Below are 18866 nucleotides of genomic sequence, written 5' to 3'. Positions count from 1 at the left end.
ACGAGGCCAGCATCATTCTGATACCAAAATGTGGCAGAGACAAAATGAAAAAGAAAACTTCAGACCAATATCTCTGATGAACATAAATGCAAAAATTATCAATAAAAGACTTGCAGACCAAATGCAGCAGCACATCAAAAAGTTAATCCACCACGATCAAGTAGGCTTTACTGCTGGGATGTAAGGTTGGTTCAATATACACAAATCAATAAATGTCTTCTGTCACATAAACAGAGGAGATTTTGCAAAATTCTTGAGGGCCCTAATATTTTTGGAATGGGCAATGAGTACTGCTTCAACTTAAAGTCATGAGAGGCATTAGCCCCTAACAAGAGAATCAGCCTGTCCTTTGAAGCTAAGCAGTGACTTCTCTCTAGCTAGCAAAGTCCTAGATGGCATCTCCTTCCAATAGAAGGCTGTTCTGTCTACATTGAAAATCTGTTGCTTAATGTGGTCACCTTCATCAATTATCTCAGCTACATCTTCTGGATAACTTGCTGCAGCTTCTATATCAGCACTTGCTGCTTCATCTTGCACTTTTACATTATGGAGACAGCTTCTTTGTCTAAGCCTCATGAACCAACCTCTGCTAGCTTCAAACTTTTGTTGCTTCCTCACGTCTCTCAACCTTCATAGAGTTGAAGAGAGTAAGGGCATTGCTTGAGATGAGGCTTTGGCTTAAGAGAATGCTATAGCTGGTTTGAACTTCTATTCAGACCACTCAAACTGTCTCCATATCAGCAATGAGGCTCTTCCACTTTCTTATCACTCATGTGCTCCCTGGAGTAGCACTTTTAATTTCCTTCAATAACTTTTCCTTTGCATTCAAGTTTGGCTGGCTGTTTGGCACAAGAACCCTAGCTTTCAGCTTATCTCAGCTTTCAACCTGTCTTCCTCACTAAGCTAAATCATTTCTAGTTTTTTATTTAAAGTGAGAGTTGTGTGACTCTCCCTTTCACCTGAACCCTTACGAACCATTGTAGAATGACTAATTGGCCTAATTTCAATATTGTTTCTCAAGGAATAGGAAAGCCTGAGGAAAGGAAGGGAGATGGGGCCCATGGCCTAGCAGTGGTACAGTCAGAACACACACAACATTTATTTTACTTCACCATCTTACAAAGGTGCAGTTCGTGGCACCTCAAAACAATTACAACAGTAACATCAAAGATCACTGATCACAGATCACCATAACACATATAATAATAATAAAAATGTCTGAAATATGGGAAGAATTACCAAAACATGACATAGACACGTGAAGCAAGCACAAGCTATTGGAAAAACGGTGCTGACGGACTTGATTTGATCATTACAGTTGCCACAAACCTTCAATTAAAAAAAGAAATGCAGCATCTGCAAAGTGAAGAAGTACAACAGAGTAAGGTATACCTGTATATAAATTTTAAGGAATGCAGAAAGTTTTAATTCAGACATATGCCTAAGAATTTTGACTAAGCCAGTATATGGACTCGCAGGTTGTATCGGAACCCAGCAATTCTATACACAGTCATCCCTCAGTATCCATGGCGAACTGGTTCCAGGAACGCCACAGATACCAAAATCCATGAATGCACAAATTCCTTATATTAAATGGCACAATATTTGCATATAACTACATACATCCTCCAGTATACTTTAAATCATGTCTAGATTACTTATTACACCTAATACAATGTAAATGCTATGTAAATAATTATTATACTGCATTTTTTTTTATTGCTTTTTTCTTCCCAATATTTCCAATATGCAGTTAGCTGAATCTGTGGATGCAGAATAAGCGGGATACAGAGGGCTAACTGTAGTTTTATTATTTTTATTATTCTTTTTTTTTTTAAGAGACAGGGTATCACTCTGTCACCTAGGCTGGAGTGCAGTGGCACAATCATAGCTCACTGTAGCTTCAAACTCTTGGGCTCAAGTGATCCTTCTACCTCAGCTTCCCAAGTAGCTGCAATTATAAGCATGCACACACCTGAACTAATTTTTTTTTTATTTTTTGTAGAGACAGGGTCTCACTACATTGTCCAGGCTACTCTCAAATTCCTGGCTTCAAGTGATCCTCCTGCTTTGGCCTCCCAAAGCACTGGGATTATAGGCGTGAGCCACTGTGCCTGGTTAGTTTTGTCTCTCTTAAATAGGAGTAAGCAGCTATGCCTTTGAAAATTTCACTGCGTGGAAGAACCAGGAACACACAAAGGAAATTACAGACTACACCAGGAAGCAGAGGTGAAATATGATGCCTTAATAACTAGCATGCCAATCACGCACAGGAAGCAGAGGTGAAATATGATGCCTTAATAACTAGCATGCCAATCATGAGCCACAATCTATGCCTTTCTCTTATGCATCTTCTCTCCATTTCATCCTCCTGTCTCATTAATTTTTCCCTTCCCCTATGTAAACACTTTCAATCCAATAAAATGATGTATCTTGTTCTGGTTTTCTTTTTTTTTTTTGAGGGGGTGGGGGCATCTGGGCTTCCTCTCATCTCATACCTAACGATCACACCCTTTCCATTTCCATCTTCATTTCATAGCTCCCTACACTCTTTATCCTAATGGTCCTCCTCTAGTATCACAACTCAAAATAGAAAGAGTATTTTAAAAAATGAGAAAACCCAAAGGGGAAAAATGGAGAAAGGATCACATACTCCTATCTAACTGTACATTACTTAAACACTACCCATGATGCAAATTATATGGACTGAATCATTACGTTGAAGCTTCTTATAAAAATCCAAATGTTCTATTCACAACACCCGAAACATGGAATCAATCTAAGTGTCCGTCAACAACATCATATAATTAAAGAAAATGGAATACTTTGAAAATACTGCTTGAAAGGTGACTCTTTTTTTTTTTTTTTTTTTTTTTTGAGACAGGGTCTGGCTCTGTCACCCAGGCTGGAGTGCAGTGGCATGACCTCAGCTCATTGTAACCTCTGCCTCCCAGGCTCAAGCAATCCTCCCAACCTCAGCCTCCCAAGTAGCTGGGACTACAGGCACATGCCACCATGCCTGGCGAATTTTTGTATTTTTTTTAGAGAGAGAGTTTTGCCATGTTGCTCAGGCTGGTCTCGAACTCCTGAGCTCAAGCAATCTGCCCACCAAGGTCTCCCAAAGAGCAAGGATTACAGGCATGAGCCACCATGTACAATCAAAAGGTGACTTTTTAAATATCAACTTGAATTTCATTCTAACTGAAGAAAACCATATATTGCTAAAGGTATATTTTTTAAAAGTCTTCCTAATGTGAGCATGTGATAATTAAAATACTAAAGAAATGGCTATTTTTAATTACATCATTTTCATCAACATCTTACTACAATCTTAGTAGTGTTCTATAACTTAGTAGGTAATATAAATAGAGTTTTCACAAAGGCAATGTGGATATTCTACGGAAAATGAGCTGTTCTCAGCAAAAGCTGAATCACACAGCAATTTATTTCTTGGCCCACCCAAAACTGAATATACACATGAGCTGATACAAATTGCCAAAGTTCATCACTAACCCTCCAATATGGTGATTTTCAAGCCTTTTATTTTTTTTATGTCAGAAACCGTGTTCAAATGGAATCTTATCTAGAAACATGAGGAAATAGAACAGGTAAGAATGTAGCATGCTCTGGTAGAAGTCAAGGGGTGCTCAGTGACACCCTGAACAGGCCAGCTGAAAATGCTCTATTCTGCCACAAGAGTTGTCTCTTCTCTTTGTCCAGCAAATCTAACTCATCAATCAGGACTCAGCTTAGCTATGACCTCCCTGGGAAATCTTTCCCTGAACCCTCAAACATGAGGTGTTAGATATCTCTTCCAACCCACATACTTCTCCATATCTATCCCATCACAGCTCTTACCACACTGTGTATTGAAATAGCCTACCCATTCATCTGTTTCTTCCAGTTCAGTGAAAGTCTCTCTAAGGCCTAAGACCCACTCTTTTTTTTTTTTTCTTTTTCTTTTTTTTTTTTTTGAGATGGAGTCTCACTCTGTCACCCAGACTAGAGTGCAATGGTGTAGTCTTGGCTCACTGCAACCTCTGTCTCTCGGGTTCAAGTGATTCTCCTGCCTCAGCCTCCCCAGGAGCTGGGATTACAGGCGCCCGCCACCACGCTAGGCTAATTTTTGTATTTTTAGTAGAGATGGGGTTTCACCATGTTTGCCAGACTGGTCTCGAACTTCTGACCTTGTGATCCACCCACCTCAGCCTCCCAAAGTGCTGGGATTACAGGCATGAGCCACGGCACCTAGCCAAGACCCATTCTTTGTTGTATCTCTTGTGAGAGCAAATCAGGGCTACACTTAGGAGTAGGAAGTACTCAATACATACTAGTTGAACAGGTAAAAAGGGGATAGGTGTGTGCCCTGATTTGTAACAACATTATTTCTCTTTGTTTAAATATGAAAAGTTCCTTCTCTGGCATATAAGCACCAGGAGAGTAGGGACTGTGTCAGTTGTGGTTCCCTTGTGTACATATTACCTGGCACATAGTTTTGCTAACCAGTTGTTACCCCTACTCCTAGGAATGCCTTGAGAGTGCTTCACTTTGAACTGTTGGAATTTTTTTACAGACACTGCTTTCTTCAACACTGGCCCTAGAGTAGGGTAAATGTGGGTTCTTATTGCATCTCAGTCACTAACTAGCAGTGTGATCTTGGGCAATTCACGTAAAAGCTCTAGGTCTCATTTTCTGTATCTGCAAAACTGTTTTTAAATATGCTTTAGCACTAGAAGACTTTTCCTCAAATAAAAATTTCAAAAGAGTCCCATATATAAAAAAGATAAAAGCAATAATGAGGTTCTCATTCTAATCAATCTTCAGTGAAGAAAATGCCACTAAAAGTACCTTCTTAGATCAGGGTATGATTTGGAAAACACTAAACTAGCTGACCCACAAAAGTTGAGTCTAGCAATAACATTCCATGATTTATCCATTTAATAAATACTTATTAAATGTCTACTTTGTACCTAGTACTGAACTGGGCATTGCACATTCAGCAATAAACAAAGCAGATGGGCTTCCTGAGATATTTATCCCAACATGTAGTATTCAGCCTATTATTAAATATTCACTTAAAAGAACAAAAAAAAAGATTAAAACACCACCCCTGGTCTTTTTATAGAGTATAGAAAGCAAGACATTTTACCAAATTCACAAATAGCTGAATGTATTAAGAAAATAGCTAAATTTCAGAAATGCATATCTCATTTTCCCTAACCAAAATTTCAGTGTATTATTTGGGAATTTTTCAATTCATACTGTTTTCTTCCAATCATTTTTATGCTAATTTCTTAATAACACATTTACATTAATACTATTTATTGGTAGCTAAAATCTAAGTTTGTCCCTGTCATTTCCTAATTGCTTTTCTTTTTCTTTTTTTTTTTTTTTGAGAAAGAGTCTCACTCTGTCACCCAGGCTGGAGTTTAGTAGTGCAATCTTGGCTCACTGCAACTTCTGCCTTCCAGGTTAAAGTGATTCTCCTGCCTCAGCCTTCCTAGTAGCTGGAATGACAGGCACCTGCCACCATGTCCAGCTAATTTTTGTATCTTTGTAGAAACAGAGTTTTGTCATGTTAGCCAGGCTGGTTTTGAACTCCTGACCTCAGATGATCCACCCACCTCGGCCTCCCAAAGTGCTGAGATTACAGGTATGAGCCACCATGTCCGGCCCTTATTTATTTTTTACTTGTCCTATCTTTTAGCATTTTAGGATCTTTTAGCTAACTGATTTTTGATCCTTCACAACTTCATACTTAAAATATGAATTTGACAGTGAAATCTAAAAGGCAGAAACTATTTTCATCAATATTTGTTTCACCATTTATTTCATTCAACAAATATTTGAGAAGTACCTACTATGTGCAAGGCATTCTGCTATAAAGTGATACAAAAGTTCTAGAATTCTATTCACATTTCCTTCCCACTGTATTCTTTACTTTTCTTTCGCTTTAAAAGCCTAAAGTGCATAACAGGAATAAGTACCTGATTTCCCTAGCGTTCCCTCAATCTGTAATGCTCTTCCTCATACTCCTCATACATACCACACTCATTCATTCATTCATCAAAAAGTATACTGCTAGGCACTGAACAGGTGCTAATGAAGAAAAATATATGGTTCCTTTCCTTAAGGAATGACGAGAAGAAAAAAGATAGTGATGACATTTCAGAAGGAAAATCTACAAGACTCAGTATCATCAGAAGCATCATACAAAGGAATAAAGATGATTCTCAGACTTGCTAAAAGACTAAGTACATGATGATGCCTTTGACACACAGGAATTTGAAAGGCTTGCCTGGAATGTTTAAAACTGGTTTTAGAATGTTAAATGTGTAATTCCCTCTGGATAGTCTAGTTGAGTTGCCCAAACAGAAATTATTAAATAGAAGTACTCACTAGTATCTGAGTAACCATCATGTGGCAGGATCCAGGACACTGAGTAAAATACAATCCCCGAACTCAAGGAACTTAAGACTTAGATGATAGAGAATACAAGTAAACAGACACTTAGAAACTCAGGGAGGTGTAAGCACTAGATGGAACATGAAGGACCGGAGACTCGATTTCTCAAGGCAATGCGGAGCCATGGGTTTTAAACAGAGAATGCTTGATTACATTTGCATTTTAGAAAAAAACGCTCTAGCTTCAAGAAAGATAATGGGTTGGAGGAGGCAAAAATGAAAGACAAAGTGAAAAATAAGATGCTGTTGCAGAAATCTGAGCAAGATTTGACAGGTTCCAAGACTTACAAAGATTAAGGGAAGAGATATGTAATAGTAATATTTGAGACCCTGACTTTCCTAGACAACACTCAAAGTACAATACTAATAACTGAACTATTTTTAACCATAATAACAGAATAATGCTAGCATCAGGCAAGTATAAAGCATACCTGATGGCAGAGCACTATGCTATCTCATCTCCTATTCTATATCAAATTGTGGGAACCACAGTTGAGGAATGTATCTTTTTTTTTCTACAACCACTTGAATTTCACATGCTATGGAAAATATGTAACATAATTTAAATATACAGCATACTCTAAAGAAAAGCAAAATTGAACAGATCCAAGCAGCAATGTTCCTCTAGGATTATGCAATCACTTCATTAGCCAAGAAGCTTACAATCTATAGATCCTATGTATTGTTATGAGAGAAAGCTTTCCATAAATCTCTAATTACAGGGCCTTGAATTGATAAGGGGAGACAATGTGTCCAGACTACCCTTTGTCACCAGCTCTAAGTCACACATGAGACAATTCTTACAAATAAAACTGAAGCTGAAGGTTTCTGGGAAAGCCCCTTCCCTGCTTCTTCCTTTCTTCCTCCTGCCTGGAATGTAGACATAAAGCTGGGGCTATAGCAGCCCTGTCGTAGCCCTGAGATAATAAGCATGAGGACAAAGTATATGCTAAGGATGACAGAGTACAAGAAAAGAAGTCTGAGACCTGGCTGTTCCTTTGTTGCTGCTGTACCAGCAGACCTTTTGTTAAGGGAGAATAATAAATTCCTCTGTGGTTAAGTAACTTTAGGCTAAACATAGTCATAATTTATACACTCTGAATTCCTTATAGAATAAAGCCTTCACTACTTAACACTGCATAAGACGTTTCTCACCATCAGCTCCATTTAACTATCCAACCTCATTTCATTCTGTTCTCTGTCCCATACTTGCCATTCTAATAATTCTAAGTCTTGTCAGATGAGCACACCCCACTGAGCTGTTTTTACCTTTCTACCTGTCATTCCCTTGACTCTCCCTTATCACTCCATTTCTTCACCAAATTAACTCTTCGTCAGCATTCCAGATTTCCTGGCTCTACTGGATGAGGAAGATGCCCTGCCTTCTTCTTCTCACACTACCCCATGCACCAGTCAGTACAATGAGCGTGCTATATTACAGTTATTTATTTATATATTTGTCTTCCCAACTACACTACTGATCCCTCAAAAAGAAAAAGGTAGCTCAGTTCTTTTGGCATTCTTAGGTCCTGGCACAGTACTGGGTCAACTGGGGATGCTTAGTGAATGTTTGCTGAATGAATTAGATTTACATAAAACATGATTTCTTAATTAGTAAAAGTGATTATATAATACAGACTGCTAAATGATCCCTTTAACATCAAAAACTCATTCTCATCCATAAAGTTGTGCTAAAAATGTCCAGGCTGTAGTGCAGTGCTACAATCATAACTAACTGTGGCCCTGAACTCCTGGGCTCAAACAATCCTCCCACCTCAGTTTCCCAAGTAGCTAGGACTACAAGTCCAAGCCACCACACCTGGCTAATTTTTTCTCTTTTAGTAGAGAAAGGGTCTCACTATGTTGCTCAGCAGCTTTGAACTCCTAGGCTCCTTTACCCTCGATGCTCTGGCCTCTCTAAGGGTTGAGATTACAGGTGTGATCTACCACATCCAGTCTCATTTCTGCTTTTAAGCAGAAAAGCTACAAAGAGCTGTAAGTCCTAAAGACACTTGACAAAGCCATCCTCATCTGCCTTAAAGGATTAATCTCACTTACAGTGGGAAGTCAGAAAATGAAAACTAGGCTGGGCGTGGTGGCTCACGTCTGTAATCCCAGCACTTGGAGGCCAAGGCAGGTGGATCACGTGAGGTCAGGAGTTCGAGACCTGACTGACCAACATGGAGAAACCCATCTCTACTAAAAATACAAAATTAGCTGGGCATGGTGGCACATGACTGTAATCCCAGATACTCAGGGGACTGAAGCAGGAGAATCACTTGAACCCAGAAGGTGGAGGTTGTAGTGAGCCGAGATTGCACCACTGCGCTCCAGTCGGGGCAACAAGAGCAAAACCCCGTCTCAAAAAAAAGAAAAGAAAAAGAAATGAAAACTAAACAGATGATCAAAGAATAAATTTTGTTATACGTTATTAGCAAAACTTGTCAAAACAAGGGTAAGCAAAGAAATCAAATCTCTTCATACCTGTCACATTGCTGCATTATGGAAATTTCTTTGATTATTTCCTGAAGATCTGATTCAACAGGTACTTGTTTAATTGCGACAACTTGACCAGATTCCTTGTGTATTGCTTTAAATACACTTCCATAGGACCTAAAAGAAACCAAGACATTATTTTTTTCCTATCAAACATCATAACTATAAGGTTAAAAGTCTATGAGTTTTCTCTGGATAGTCTTTTTTAGTTTAAAACACTATTTAAAAGATTAAAAAATCAAAGTAAATAACTAACAATTTTAAAAGTTAATGAATTATATCTTAGCTTTATTGCTTCAACTATAGACTTAAAATAATCAAGTTAATATATAATGAGTAGCTATTTTTCTTATGAATGAAAGAAACAGACTTACGTTTGGTCAACTCAAACAAGCAGCATTAGAAAGACATAAATGGAAATTAAAATAATGAAATGTACATTAAAAATAGCCAAAGTCTCAAATTAGGAGAAAAGGCTGATCTCAAGGAAAATGACCCCCAGAATATCAAAAAGTCACAAGTCTGTTCAGAGTACCTTAACAGTTAAAACTCTCAGCTGGGGACCACATTAACATCAAAGTTAGAGAAGTAAGGAATCTGCAGCCATCTGCTTCTACCTGATTTACAGATCCAAGGTGTCTTTTTAAAAAGTTCCTTTCACTACCTTTTCCTCAAGAGAAAAACTACATGCTCACAGGTAAATAAAATGAGGAACAGGGTCTAAGTCACTTGCCCAAAACCTGTCTCTGCTACAACTACTGAAACTTTGACAACTGAATATTCAAGCGTTTTAAAAAACAAAACCAAAAAAGGAAGAAGCCATTTGTATCTTAGTATGAATTTAAAAACGAGGTTAAACACTACTATGTACTGAGTTCTTACTATAAACCAGGTCCTGTGCTAGGTGTTTTACATGCATTATGAAATTCAACCCTCACAATCATAAGGAAAAACACTATTATTGTCATTAAAAGATAAGAAACAGACCAGTAGGGCCAGAATTCAAACACATTCTGACCCCAAAAAGCATGTTTTTCTCACCATATTTTTCTACAGAAGACAAGGAAAAGCAAGCCAATGGAAGACATTGTATGTTTCCTAATATTAGAAATCTATACAGAAGATCTTCCAGATTTATAATCTTTTAAAATAAGTGAAAAAGAGAGAAATAAGTGATAAAGCGACTACTTCAATACAATTTATTTTATCCTCTCCTCTATTTCTTTGGGCTCTCTGAAGTAATTTAATTTGGCTTGGTACCCAAAGTCACATTGGGCTGGGTGTGGGGGAATGTATGTGTGTGTATCTCCCCTTGAAAGCCGTATGTGTGTATGTTCCTTCAAAAGCTAACACAGAATTCAGTGCTAGATCATCTACTGTCAATTAAGCAACACCATCACTCCTTTCTAAGGACTCCTCAGCATTACAAAAGAGAAGCTGCAATTCCCATTTCCCAGAATCCTTTCCCTGAATGGTTCCTCATTAAAAGTCTGCCAGTGGGAAGAACATGCATATGTGAATGCAAAAAGGAGAAACCATTCTTTCTCCAGATATAGTTGTAGCAGATGGACTGACAGATATACAGTGCACAGCGGCTTCCTGCTGAGCTTCCGACAGCCACCACTGCTGCAGACTGAGGTAGTTGGTGGGAGTTTCTCAATACTGCAGGATTCCAGCAGATCCCCAGAGAGCTTTTGAGAAACACCCACTTCAGTGCTTCAGGCTGAGATCTTCAATGCTGACTTCGACCTTCAACCTTCGGCAACAGTTTTCATGAGCTTTGCATACCTGGCCCCTCCACAATTCATTTGAGCTCCTAACTTTATTACTAAACTCTTTATATCTAGAGTACACAGAGTAGCTTCTCTTTCCTGACTATACCCTGATAGCAATATAGTTTTTGGTATAGGGAAGTGGTTCCAAGGGAAAGAATCTTAAAGATGATAATCTTGAATTACTTCTTTCTTAGATGTTGATATGGTTTGGCTGTGTTCCCACCCAAATCTCATTTTGTAGCTCCCATAATTCCCACGTGTTGTGGTAGGGATTCAGTGGGAAATCACTGAATCACGGGGGCAGATCTTTCCCATGCTGTTCTCATGATAGTGAATGGGTCTCACAAGGAGATCTGATGGTTTTAAAAATGGGAGTTTGTCTGCATAAGCTCTCTCTTTGCCCACTGCCATCCATGTACGATGTGAGCTGATCTTCCTTGCCTTCCGTCGTGATTGTGAGGCCTCCCTAGCCACGTGGAACTGTAAGTCGATTAAACTTCTTTCTTTCGTAAATTGCCCAGTCCCGGGTATGTCTTTACCAGCAGCGTGAAAACAGACTAATACAGATGTGTAGATAGTAATGATTTCAATACAAGTAACAAATAGAACACTGATGGTCTATGGCATTCAGTGGCAAACAGTTATTTAAATTATCACCCTTAGTTGCCTGGAGTCTAAGCAAAGCTTTAAAAGACCAAGTAGCTGAATCAATACAATGTATGGTGAAAATAAAGTATAAGGACTATTGAATGGGCTGCTGCCTCTGCCTGCACTGGAAAAGTTATAGAACAAACACAGCAAGCTAAAGGCTTAAATGTCCAGCTCAAGACTAAGAGAATCAGAAAATTTCTGAATTTCTTAATTCTTACAGAAACAGGGTTGAGATTTCTGAAAAACAAACTCTAGGTATAGTCTTACTGGAGGCCGAATTACATTGTAAGTTGAATTCACATCAGCACCAGGTCTGTTATATTAAAGTTATGTTAAAGTTAAGGCATGTAACAGTAAAGAGAAGTACCTAGAGAACTGGTATTAGGACATTTAGATAGATTCTCATTAATCTGAGTACCTTGAATCCCCAAATCCTATCAAGCCTCCCTTGCTACCAAAAGCAACTCTGCCCTCCTGTCTGAGAAAATTAACTTTACAATGCCTGAAGACTCCACCTCCTGAGGCAGTCACTTTTCAGGAGAATGGAGTGGTCCTCCAGACCACTCCACCACCACTTCTCATTGCTTCCAGACCCAAAGTTATACTCAACTCCATAGATACCAGGGAGACAAGTATAAAATTTAACCCAAGCAGTTACTATTCACACTAAAAAAGCTGCAAGGTTTTGCCAATTTTTATCAGAACCCTAAAGAATATGTGTGAGAGCAAATTCTAAGATTTCCAGAGAGGAAGAAATGTATTGCTATGGATGAAAGACCAGAAATTCCAGACTCAGCGTGTTAGCTCAAACAGTTGGAGGTGTCCCTAACAGTTGCTCAGCCAGTTAACTGAAACCTGGACTCAACAGTGGCCCATATTAAGTGAGATGCTAAGTGAGCCTCAGTACACACCAAAGGAAGCATATCAAAGGCTCAAGGAAATGGGATACTAGAATGGATATATATTATATGTGCCATGCTCACATACTCCCTAACTATGTTTTCAAAAAGCGTCCAGAGGATACCATCATCAATCAAAGCTCTATTAGTGCAGGGGAAAGATGACAAATATGCCAACAGTGAAACTGGCTCCTTGAGTTTAATAGATAACAGGATCCCAACACAAGAGAAGTGGCAACATCTATTCACCTGAGACAAGGTGGGAACAGTTACCATAATGAGTAACAAAGCAAGGCTGAATTACAGTTTTCTTTTATTGTACATCTGGATATCAATATTAAAGTTACACCACCTTCATTTTTTTAAAAAAAAGCTATCATTAACTGTCCTTTGAACAGTGTATAAAACATACTTGGAACCTTTCTGGAGGGGAGGAGGTGAAATACATACAACATAAAATTCACTATTTTAAAGTGTACTATTCAATGGCATTTAGTGGGTTCACAGTGCTGTGTAAACGTTATCTGTATGTTCCAAAATATATAGAATCTGCTTTCTGTCTCTATAGATTTATCTATTCTAGATACTTCATATAAATGAAATCATACAATATGTGACCTTTTATATCTGGCTTCCCTCCTTCACTTAGCATAATATTTTGTAAATCCAACTACACTGTAACATGTACCAGTACTTCACTCCTTTTCATGGCTAAAAAGTCACTTGTACAGACATATCACATTTTGTTTATTCATCTGGGATAGTAGATGGACATTTGAGTTGTTTCCACATTTTGGCTATTGTAAATAATATGCTGTGAGTTGGTACCTTTATAATTAACAGTTAATCATTTCTCTATCACTGGCTGTATCTTCCTTCTTATTCCAGATCAGCTGTATTTTCGCTCTATTTTCTTTACTCAACATTGTAAGAGGTTTAACTATTTTACTGATCTCTTCGAAAGCTTATGTATGTATAAACATATATATATTTACCTTTTTTTTTTTTTTGAGACAGAGTCACGCTCTGTCACCCAGGTTGGAGTGCAGTGGCACAATCTTGACTCACTGCAACCTACACCTCCTGGGTTCAAGCAATTCTCCTGTCTCAGCCTTCCAAGTAGCTGGGATTACAGGCACATGCCATCACGCTCAGCTAATTTTTGTATTTTTAGTAGAGATGGGGTTTCACCATATTGGTCAAGCTGGTCTCAAACTCCAGACCTCAAGTGATCCCCCCACCTCGGCCTCCCAAAATGCTGGGATTACAGCACGTAAGCCACTGCGCCTGCTTCATATTTTTCCTTTCTAATTTTTTTTCTATCTCATTAATTTCAGCTTTTTCTTTAATTCAATCTTCAGTTTCTTTTGGTATGTTTCATAATCTTTCTAAGTTCTTTAAGCACTAAGTTTATTTTTTGCCTTTCTTCTTTAGTAATGAATGAATTTGGAACTAAAACTTTTCTCTTAATTAGTTTTGCTGTATTCCACAGATACTGGCACAATGTGTTCTCCTTTTCAGTGTTTCGTAATTTATAATATCCTCTTCAATCAACAAGTTACTTCACATTATGTTTCCTAATTTCCAGTTGGTGTGGATTTTGTCATATTATAACTACTTATGTCTAATTTAGTGAGTATAATCAGTGATATGGTTTGCATATTTGTCCCCTCCAAAACTCATTTTGAAATGTAATCCCCAGCCGGGTGCGGTGGCTCAAGCCTGTAATCCCAGCACTTTGGGAGGCCGAGATGGGCGGATCACGAGGTCAGGACATCGAGACCATCCTGGCTAACACGGTGAAACCCCATCTCTACTAAAAAAATACAAAAAACTAGCCGGGCGAGGTGGCAGGCGCCTATAGTCCCAGCTACTCGGAAGGCTGAGGCAGGAGAATGGCGTGAACCCGGGAGGCAGAGCTTGCAGTGAGCTGAGATCCGGCCACTGCACTCCAGCCTGGGTGACAGAGTGAGACTCCATCTCAAAAAAAAGAGAAATGTAATCCCCAATGTTGGAAGTGGAACCTGTTAGGAGACGTTTGGGTCATAGGGGCAGCTTCCTCATGGCTTGTTGGTGTCCTTGAGATGGTAAGTGAGTTCTCACAGGATGTGCTTGTTTAAAACGGTGTGACAGGCCGGGTGCAGTGGCTTATGCCTGTCATCCCAACACTGGAAGGCCGAGGTGGGCAGATCACCTGAGGTCAGGAGTTCAAGACCAGCCTGGCCAATATTGTGAAACCTCATCTCTACTAAAAATATGAAAATTAGCTGGGCATGGTGGCAGGCGCCTGTAATCCCAGCTACTCAGGAGGTTGAGGCAAGAGAATCCCGTGAACCCAGGAGGAAGTTGCAGTGAGCCAAGATCATGCCATTGTACTCCAGGCTGGATGACGAGAGAGAAACTCTGTCTCAAAAAAATTTAAAAATAAAAAAAATAAAACTCTGGTACCTCCCCTGCCCTATCTTGCTCCTGCTCTCACCATGTGAGACATCTGCTCCCCCTCTGCCTTCTTCCATGACTGTAACCTTCCTGAAGCCCTCACCAGAAGCAGATGCTGGCACCGTGCTTTTTGTAGTGTCTGCAGAACTGTGAGCCAATTAAGTTTTTCTTTATAAATTACCCAGCCTCAGGTATTTTTCTTATAACAACACAAGAACAGCTTAATACAATCAGAAAATGTGACCAGTAAAAATCCCTTATTTTTTAGAATTTGTAACTTTTCTTTTATCAATGGTCCTTGAACATATACCAAAAAAGCAGGTCTGCAAGAAATATATATGTATAGTTAGATAGACATACAGGTACTTTATATATTTTTACTTTATATATATTTACATTTCTATAAAATTAAGTTTATTCATCATCATGTTAACTCCCTCTATGTCCTTTCTCTTTTTTCTATTATATCTGTCCAATTCTAAAAGAGATACACTGAAATCTCCCATACAATTATACTTTTATTAGATGCCTCTGACATCACTAATAGCTTTTCTGTCATAAATTTAGCTGCCATGTTGTCTGACATGTTTTGTTATAAATTGTCTTTGACATCGCTACCTAATATACCTCTTTATTTAGTTGAAATCTTTTAAACTTTAATGTATCTAATATAAAAATTGCTACTATTACTTTGTTTTTTTATTTGTACATTCATCTCTTACATAATATTTTTTATAAGAAATATCCTTATAAGCTATGCACAGTGGCCCACATCTATAATCCTAACAATTTGGGAGGCCAAGAAGGAGGATCACTTGAGGCCAGGAGTTGAAGACCAGCCTGGGTAACATAGCAAGATCCCATCTCTATTAATAATAAATAAATAGCCTTATATTTCCATTATTTGTTTTACTTGCATCTCCTATAAACAAAATATAGGTAGGTTTCACATACTCACTTACTCTAACAATTTGTCTTTTAATGGGAGAATTAACATTTACTGAAAAATACACTTGATTTTATTCTTTCCATCATGTTTAGCTTATTATTATTATTATTATTTTTCTTTTTTTTGAGATGGAGCTTCACTTGTGTTGCCCAGGCTGGAGTGCAATGACGTGATCTTGGCTCACCGCAACCTTCACCTTCCAGGTTCAAGTGATTCTCCTGCCTCAGCTTCCTGAGTAGCTGCGATTACAGGCGCCTGCTACCACACCCAGCTAATTTTGTATTTTTAGTAGAGATGGGGTTTTTCCATGTTGGTCAGGCTAGTCTCGAACTCCCGACCTCAAGTGATCCACCCACTTCAGCCTCCCAAAGTGCTGAGATTACAGGCGTGAGCCACCGCACCTGGCCTACCTTATTATTTTACCTTTTTATTTTCTCTATTTCCTTGTCTTTGTTCTTGCTGATCTATAAGCTTCTTTTAATTCTGTTTTGTGCCTTTATTATTTTGGAAATTCTCCTATACTTTGTCATTCCATTAAATGCTCCCTATCTTTCTCTCTGCTCAAGCCAAGACATGTTTCTCTACTATTATTTTGAAACCATGTCAACTATTCTTCTGCCTATACAAACTGTTTTCCTCACTAAGATATTCTTGTAATATCAACTACTTACCCTTTCCAAAATAAAATGAGCCCCAAGATCTAAAAGGATGGCCTTATGTTCGCTTGCCTAACAAAGTCAAAACCTTCAAGCATATAATAAGAATGCCATAAGGGATGAACTAACAAATCTCTTGAAAATCATTTCACAGCACATTTCTTGCTTTTCGCTTATATATATGGCCTACTTTCTCTGAAAAAACACTATTACCAGATTTAGCACAAACTAATCTTTAAAATTCAGTATCACCTGCCAAATTTAATTACTACTAAATACTATTCAATTCATACAAATATACTCTAGTTGAAAGATTAATATCATATAATATTTTTTAAATTGTTCTGAAATTAGGCCGGGCGCGGTGGCTCAAGCCTGTAATCCCAGCACTTTGGGAGGCCGAGACAGGCAGATCACAAGGTCAGGAGATCGAGACCATCCTGGCTAACCCAGTGAAACTCTGTCTCTACTAAAAAATACAAAAAAACTAGCCAGGCGAGGTGGTGGGCACCTGCAGTCCCAGCTACTCGGGAGGCTGAGGCAGGAGAATGGCATAAACCCGGGAGGCAGAGCTTGCAGTGAGCTGAGATCCGGCCACTGCACTCCAGCCTGGGCGGCACAGCGAGACTCCTTCTCAAAAAAAAAAAAAAAAAAATTGTTCTGAAATTATTTAGATGCTTTCATATTTTTTGTACTTACCCTTCTCCAAGCTTCTCTAATACATCAAAAACTTCTTCAGGCTGCTTAGTCAAACTGTCTTCACTCAGCTTTTTTAGTTTACTGATTTAAAAAAGAAAGAAGAAAGAAAATATTTTCTTTAAAGACCTTTTACAAAATTTTTAATTTTTAAAATTTTACAAAGTTTTTAATTTTATTTTAATATATTCAGAAGACTATAACAATATTAAAACATATATAGTAAACGTTCTCCTTTCAAGCCCTGTTCCTCATGTGCCCAGCAACACCTCCAAAAATAATCACTTTTATTAGTTTTTGTGAAACCTTTACACAAATATGAATACATATTCTTAATTCCTCCTCTTTGAATATATAAGAAGCACATACACACCCTTCTTTATAAATATTGTTATGTTGTCTACTGTTTCCACTTGACAAAACTATGTTAGAGAGCTTTCCATACAGGTTAACCATCCATAATCCAAAAATCTCAAATCCAAAATGCTCCAAGATCTGAAATTTTTGGAGCACCAACATGATACTGACAATGGAAAATTCCCCACCTGACCTCATGTAATGAGTCACAGTCAAACTGTAAGCACATAACACAATTTAAGGAAAAAAGATCCTCCCCAGCCCGCTTCAGCTCCGACATATCTTTTCCATGCATGCACAGATTCTCCCACCTAAGCACATCCAAAGAAGGGTAATAAAACGGCACAGGTACAGGCCAGATGCACCAATGACAGGTTCCCCACGATGCCCCACATGGAGCCAAGACTGTGCATTACTCACTGTGGGATTTTTTTTTTCTTATTCTCTGCTTTGTGGCATAAAGACAATGTTGAAAATCTGAGTAAGTGACAGAAAAACAGGAAGCATTTATGCTTATCTCTAGCACAAAAAGTCAAGCTGCTGGCTAAACTGGACAGCAGTGTGGGAAATGTCTTACAAAAGAGCATGGTGTTGGAATGACCACCATAAACAATCTGAAGAAACAGAAGGATAAATTGTTGAAGTTCTATGCTGAAGTGTCAATGAACAGAAGTTAATGAAAAATTTTTTTTAATTGCAGAAAACCAAAATGAAGATCTCAAATGTATACTGAAAGAGTAAATCTGTCAGCATGGCAGAGAAAACATACTACTTAATGGTATGGTGCTCATGAAACAAGCAAAGATATATCACAATGAACTGAAAATTGAAGGGAACTATGAATATTCAACAGGCTGATTGCAGAAATTTAAGACACAATATTAAATTTTTAAAGATTTGTGGTGATAAAGCAACTGCTGATCATGAAAAAGCAGAAAAATTCATTGACAAGTTTGCCAAGGCCATCACTGATGAAAATCTGACACTAGAACAAGTCTATAATGCTGATGAAACATCACAGTTTGGTGTTAGTTCCCCAGAAAGACTCTGACTACAGCCCCTATAGGATAAGAATGCCATGGACAGAGTAACTGTGCTGGGAGGTGCTAATACAGAAGGCACACTAAGTGTAAACCTGCTGTGTGGGAAAGACTGGGTTCATTATTAGACTAACAAAAAGGCATGGGTCACCAGGGACATCTTTTCTGATTGGTTTCACAAACATTTTGTAGCAGTGGTTCGGGTTTGCTGCAGGGAAGCTGGACTGGATGATGACTACAAGATTTTGTTATTCCTTGACAACTGTTCTGCTCATCCTCCAGCTGAAAAATCTCATTAAAAATAATGTTTATTCCATGTACTTTCCCCCAAATGTGACTTCATTAATTCAGCAAGTGAGCAGGGTATCCTCAGATCAATAAAGAATAAATATAAAAACACTTTCTTGAACAGCCTATCTGCAGCAGTGAACAGACATATGAGCG

General features: G+C 38.4%; 1 protein-coding gene across 1 annotated transcript in view; it reads right to left on the bottom strand.

Moving 5' to 3' along the window:
- The window catches only part of STK3 (serine/threonine kinase 3), a 335851-nt gene that overhangs the window by 268952 nt on the left and 48033 nt on the right, over positions 1 to 18866 (bottom strand). Inside the window, exons 2-3 of the mRNA XM_026454966.1 lie at positions 17029 to 17109; positions 8949 to 9077 (exon numbers count right to left, since the gene is read on the bottom strand). Coding sequence (XP_026310751.1) covers positions 8949 to 9077; positions 17029 to 17109 — 210 coding nt within the window. The remainder of the gene's footprint in view (positions 1 to 8948; positions 9078 to 17028; positions 17110 to 18866) is intronic.

The sequence above is a fragment of the Piliocolobus tephrosceles genome, chromosome 7 (genome assembly GCF_002776525.5).
Source record: "Piliocolobus tephrosceles isolate RC106 chromosome 7, ASM277652v3, whole genome shotgun sequence".
Classification (NCBI taxonomy): domain Eukaryota; kingdom Metazoa; phylum Chordata; class Mammalia; order Primates; family Cercopithecidae; genus Piliocolobus; species Piliocolobus tephrosceles.
This window is presented reverse-complemented; position numbering and strand designations above follow the sequence as displayed.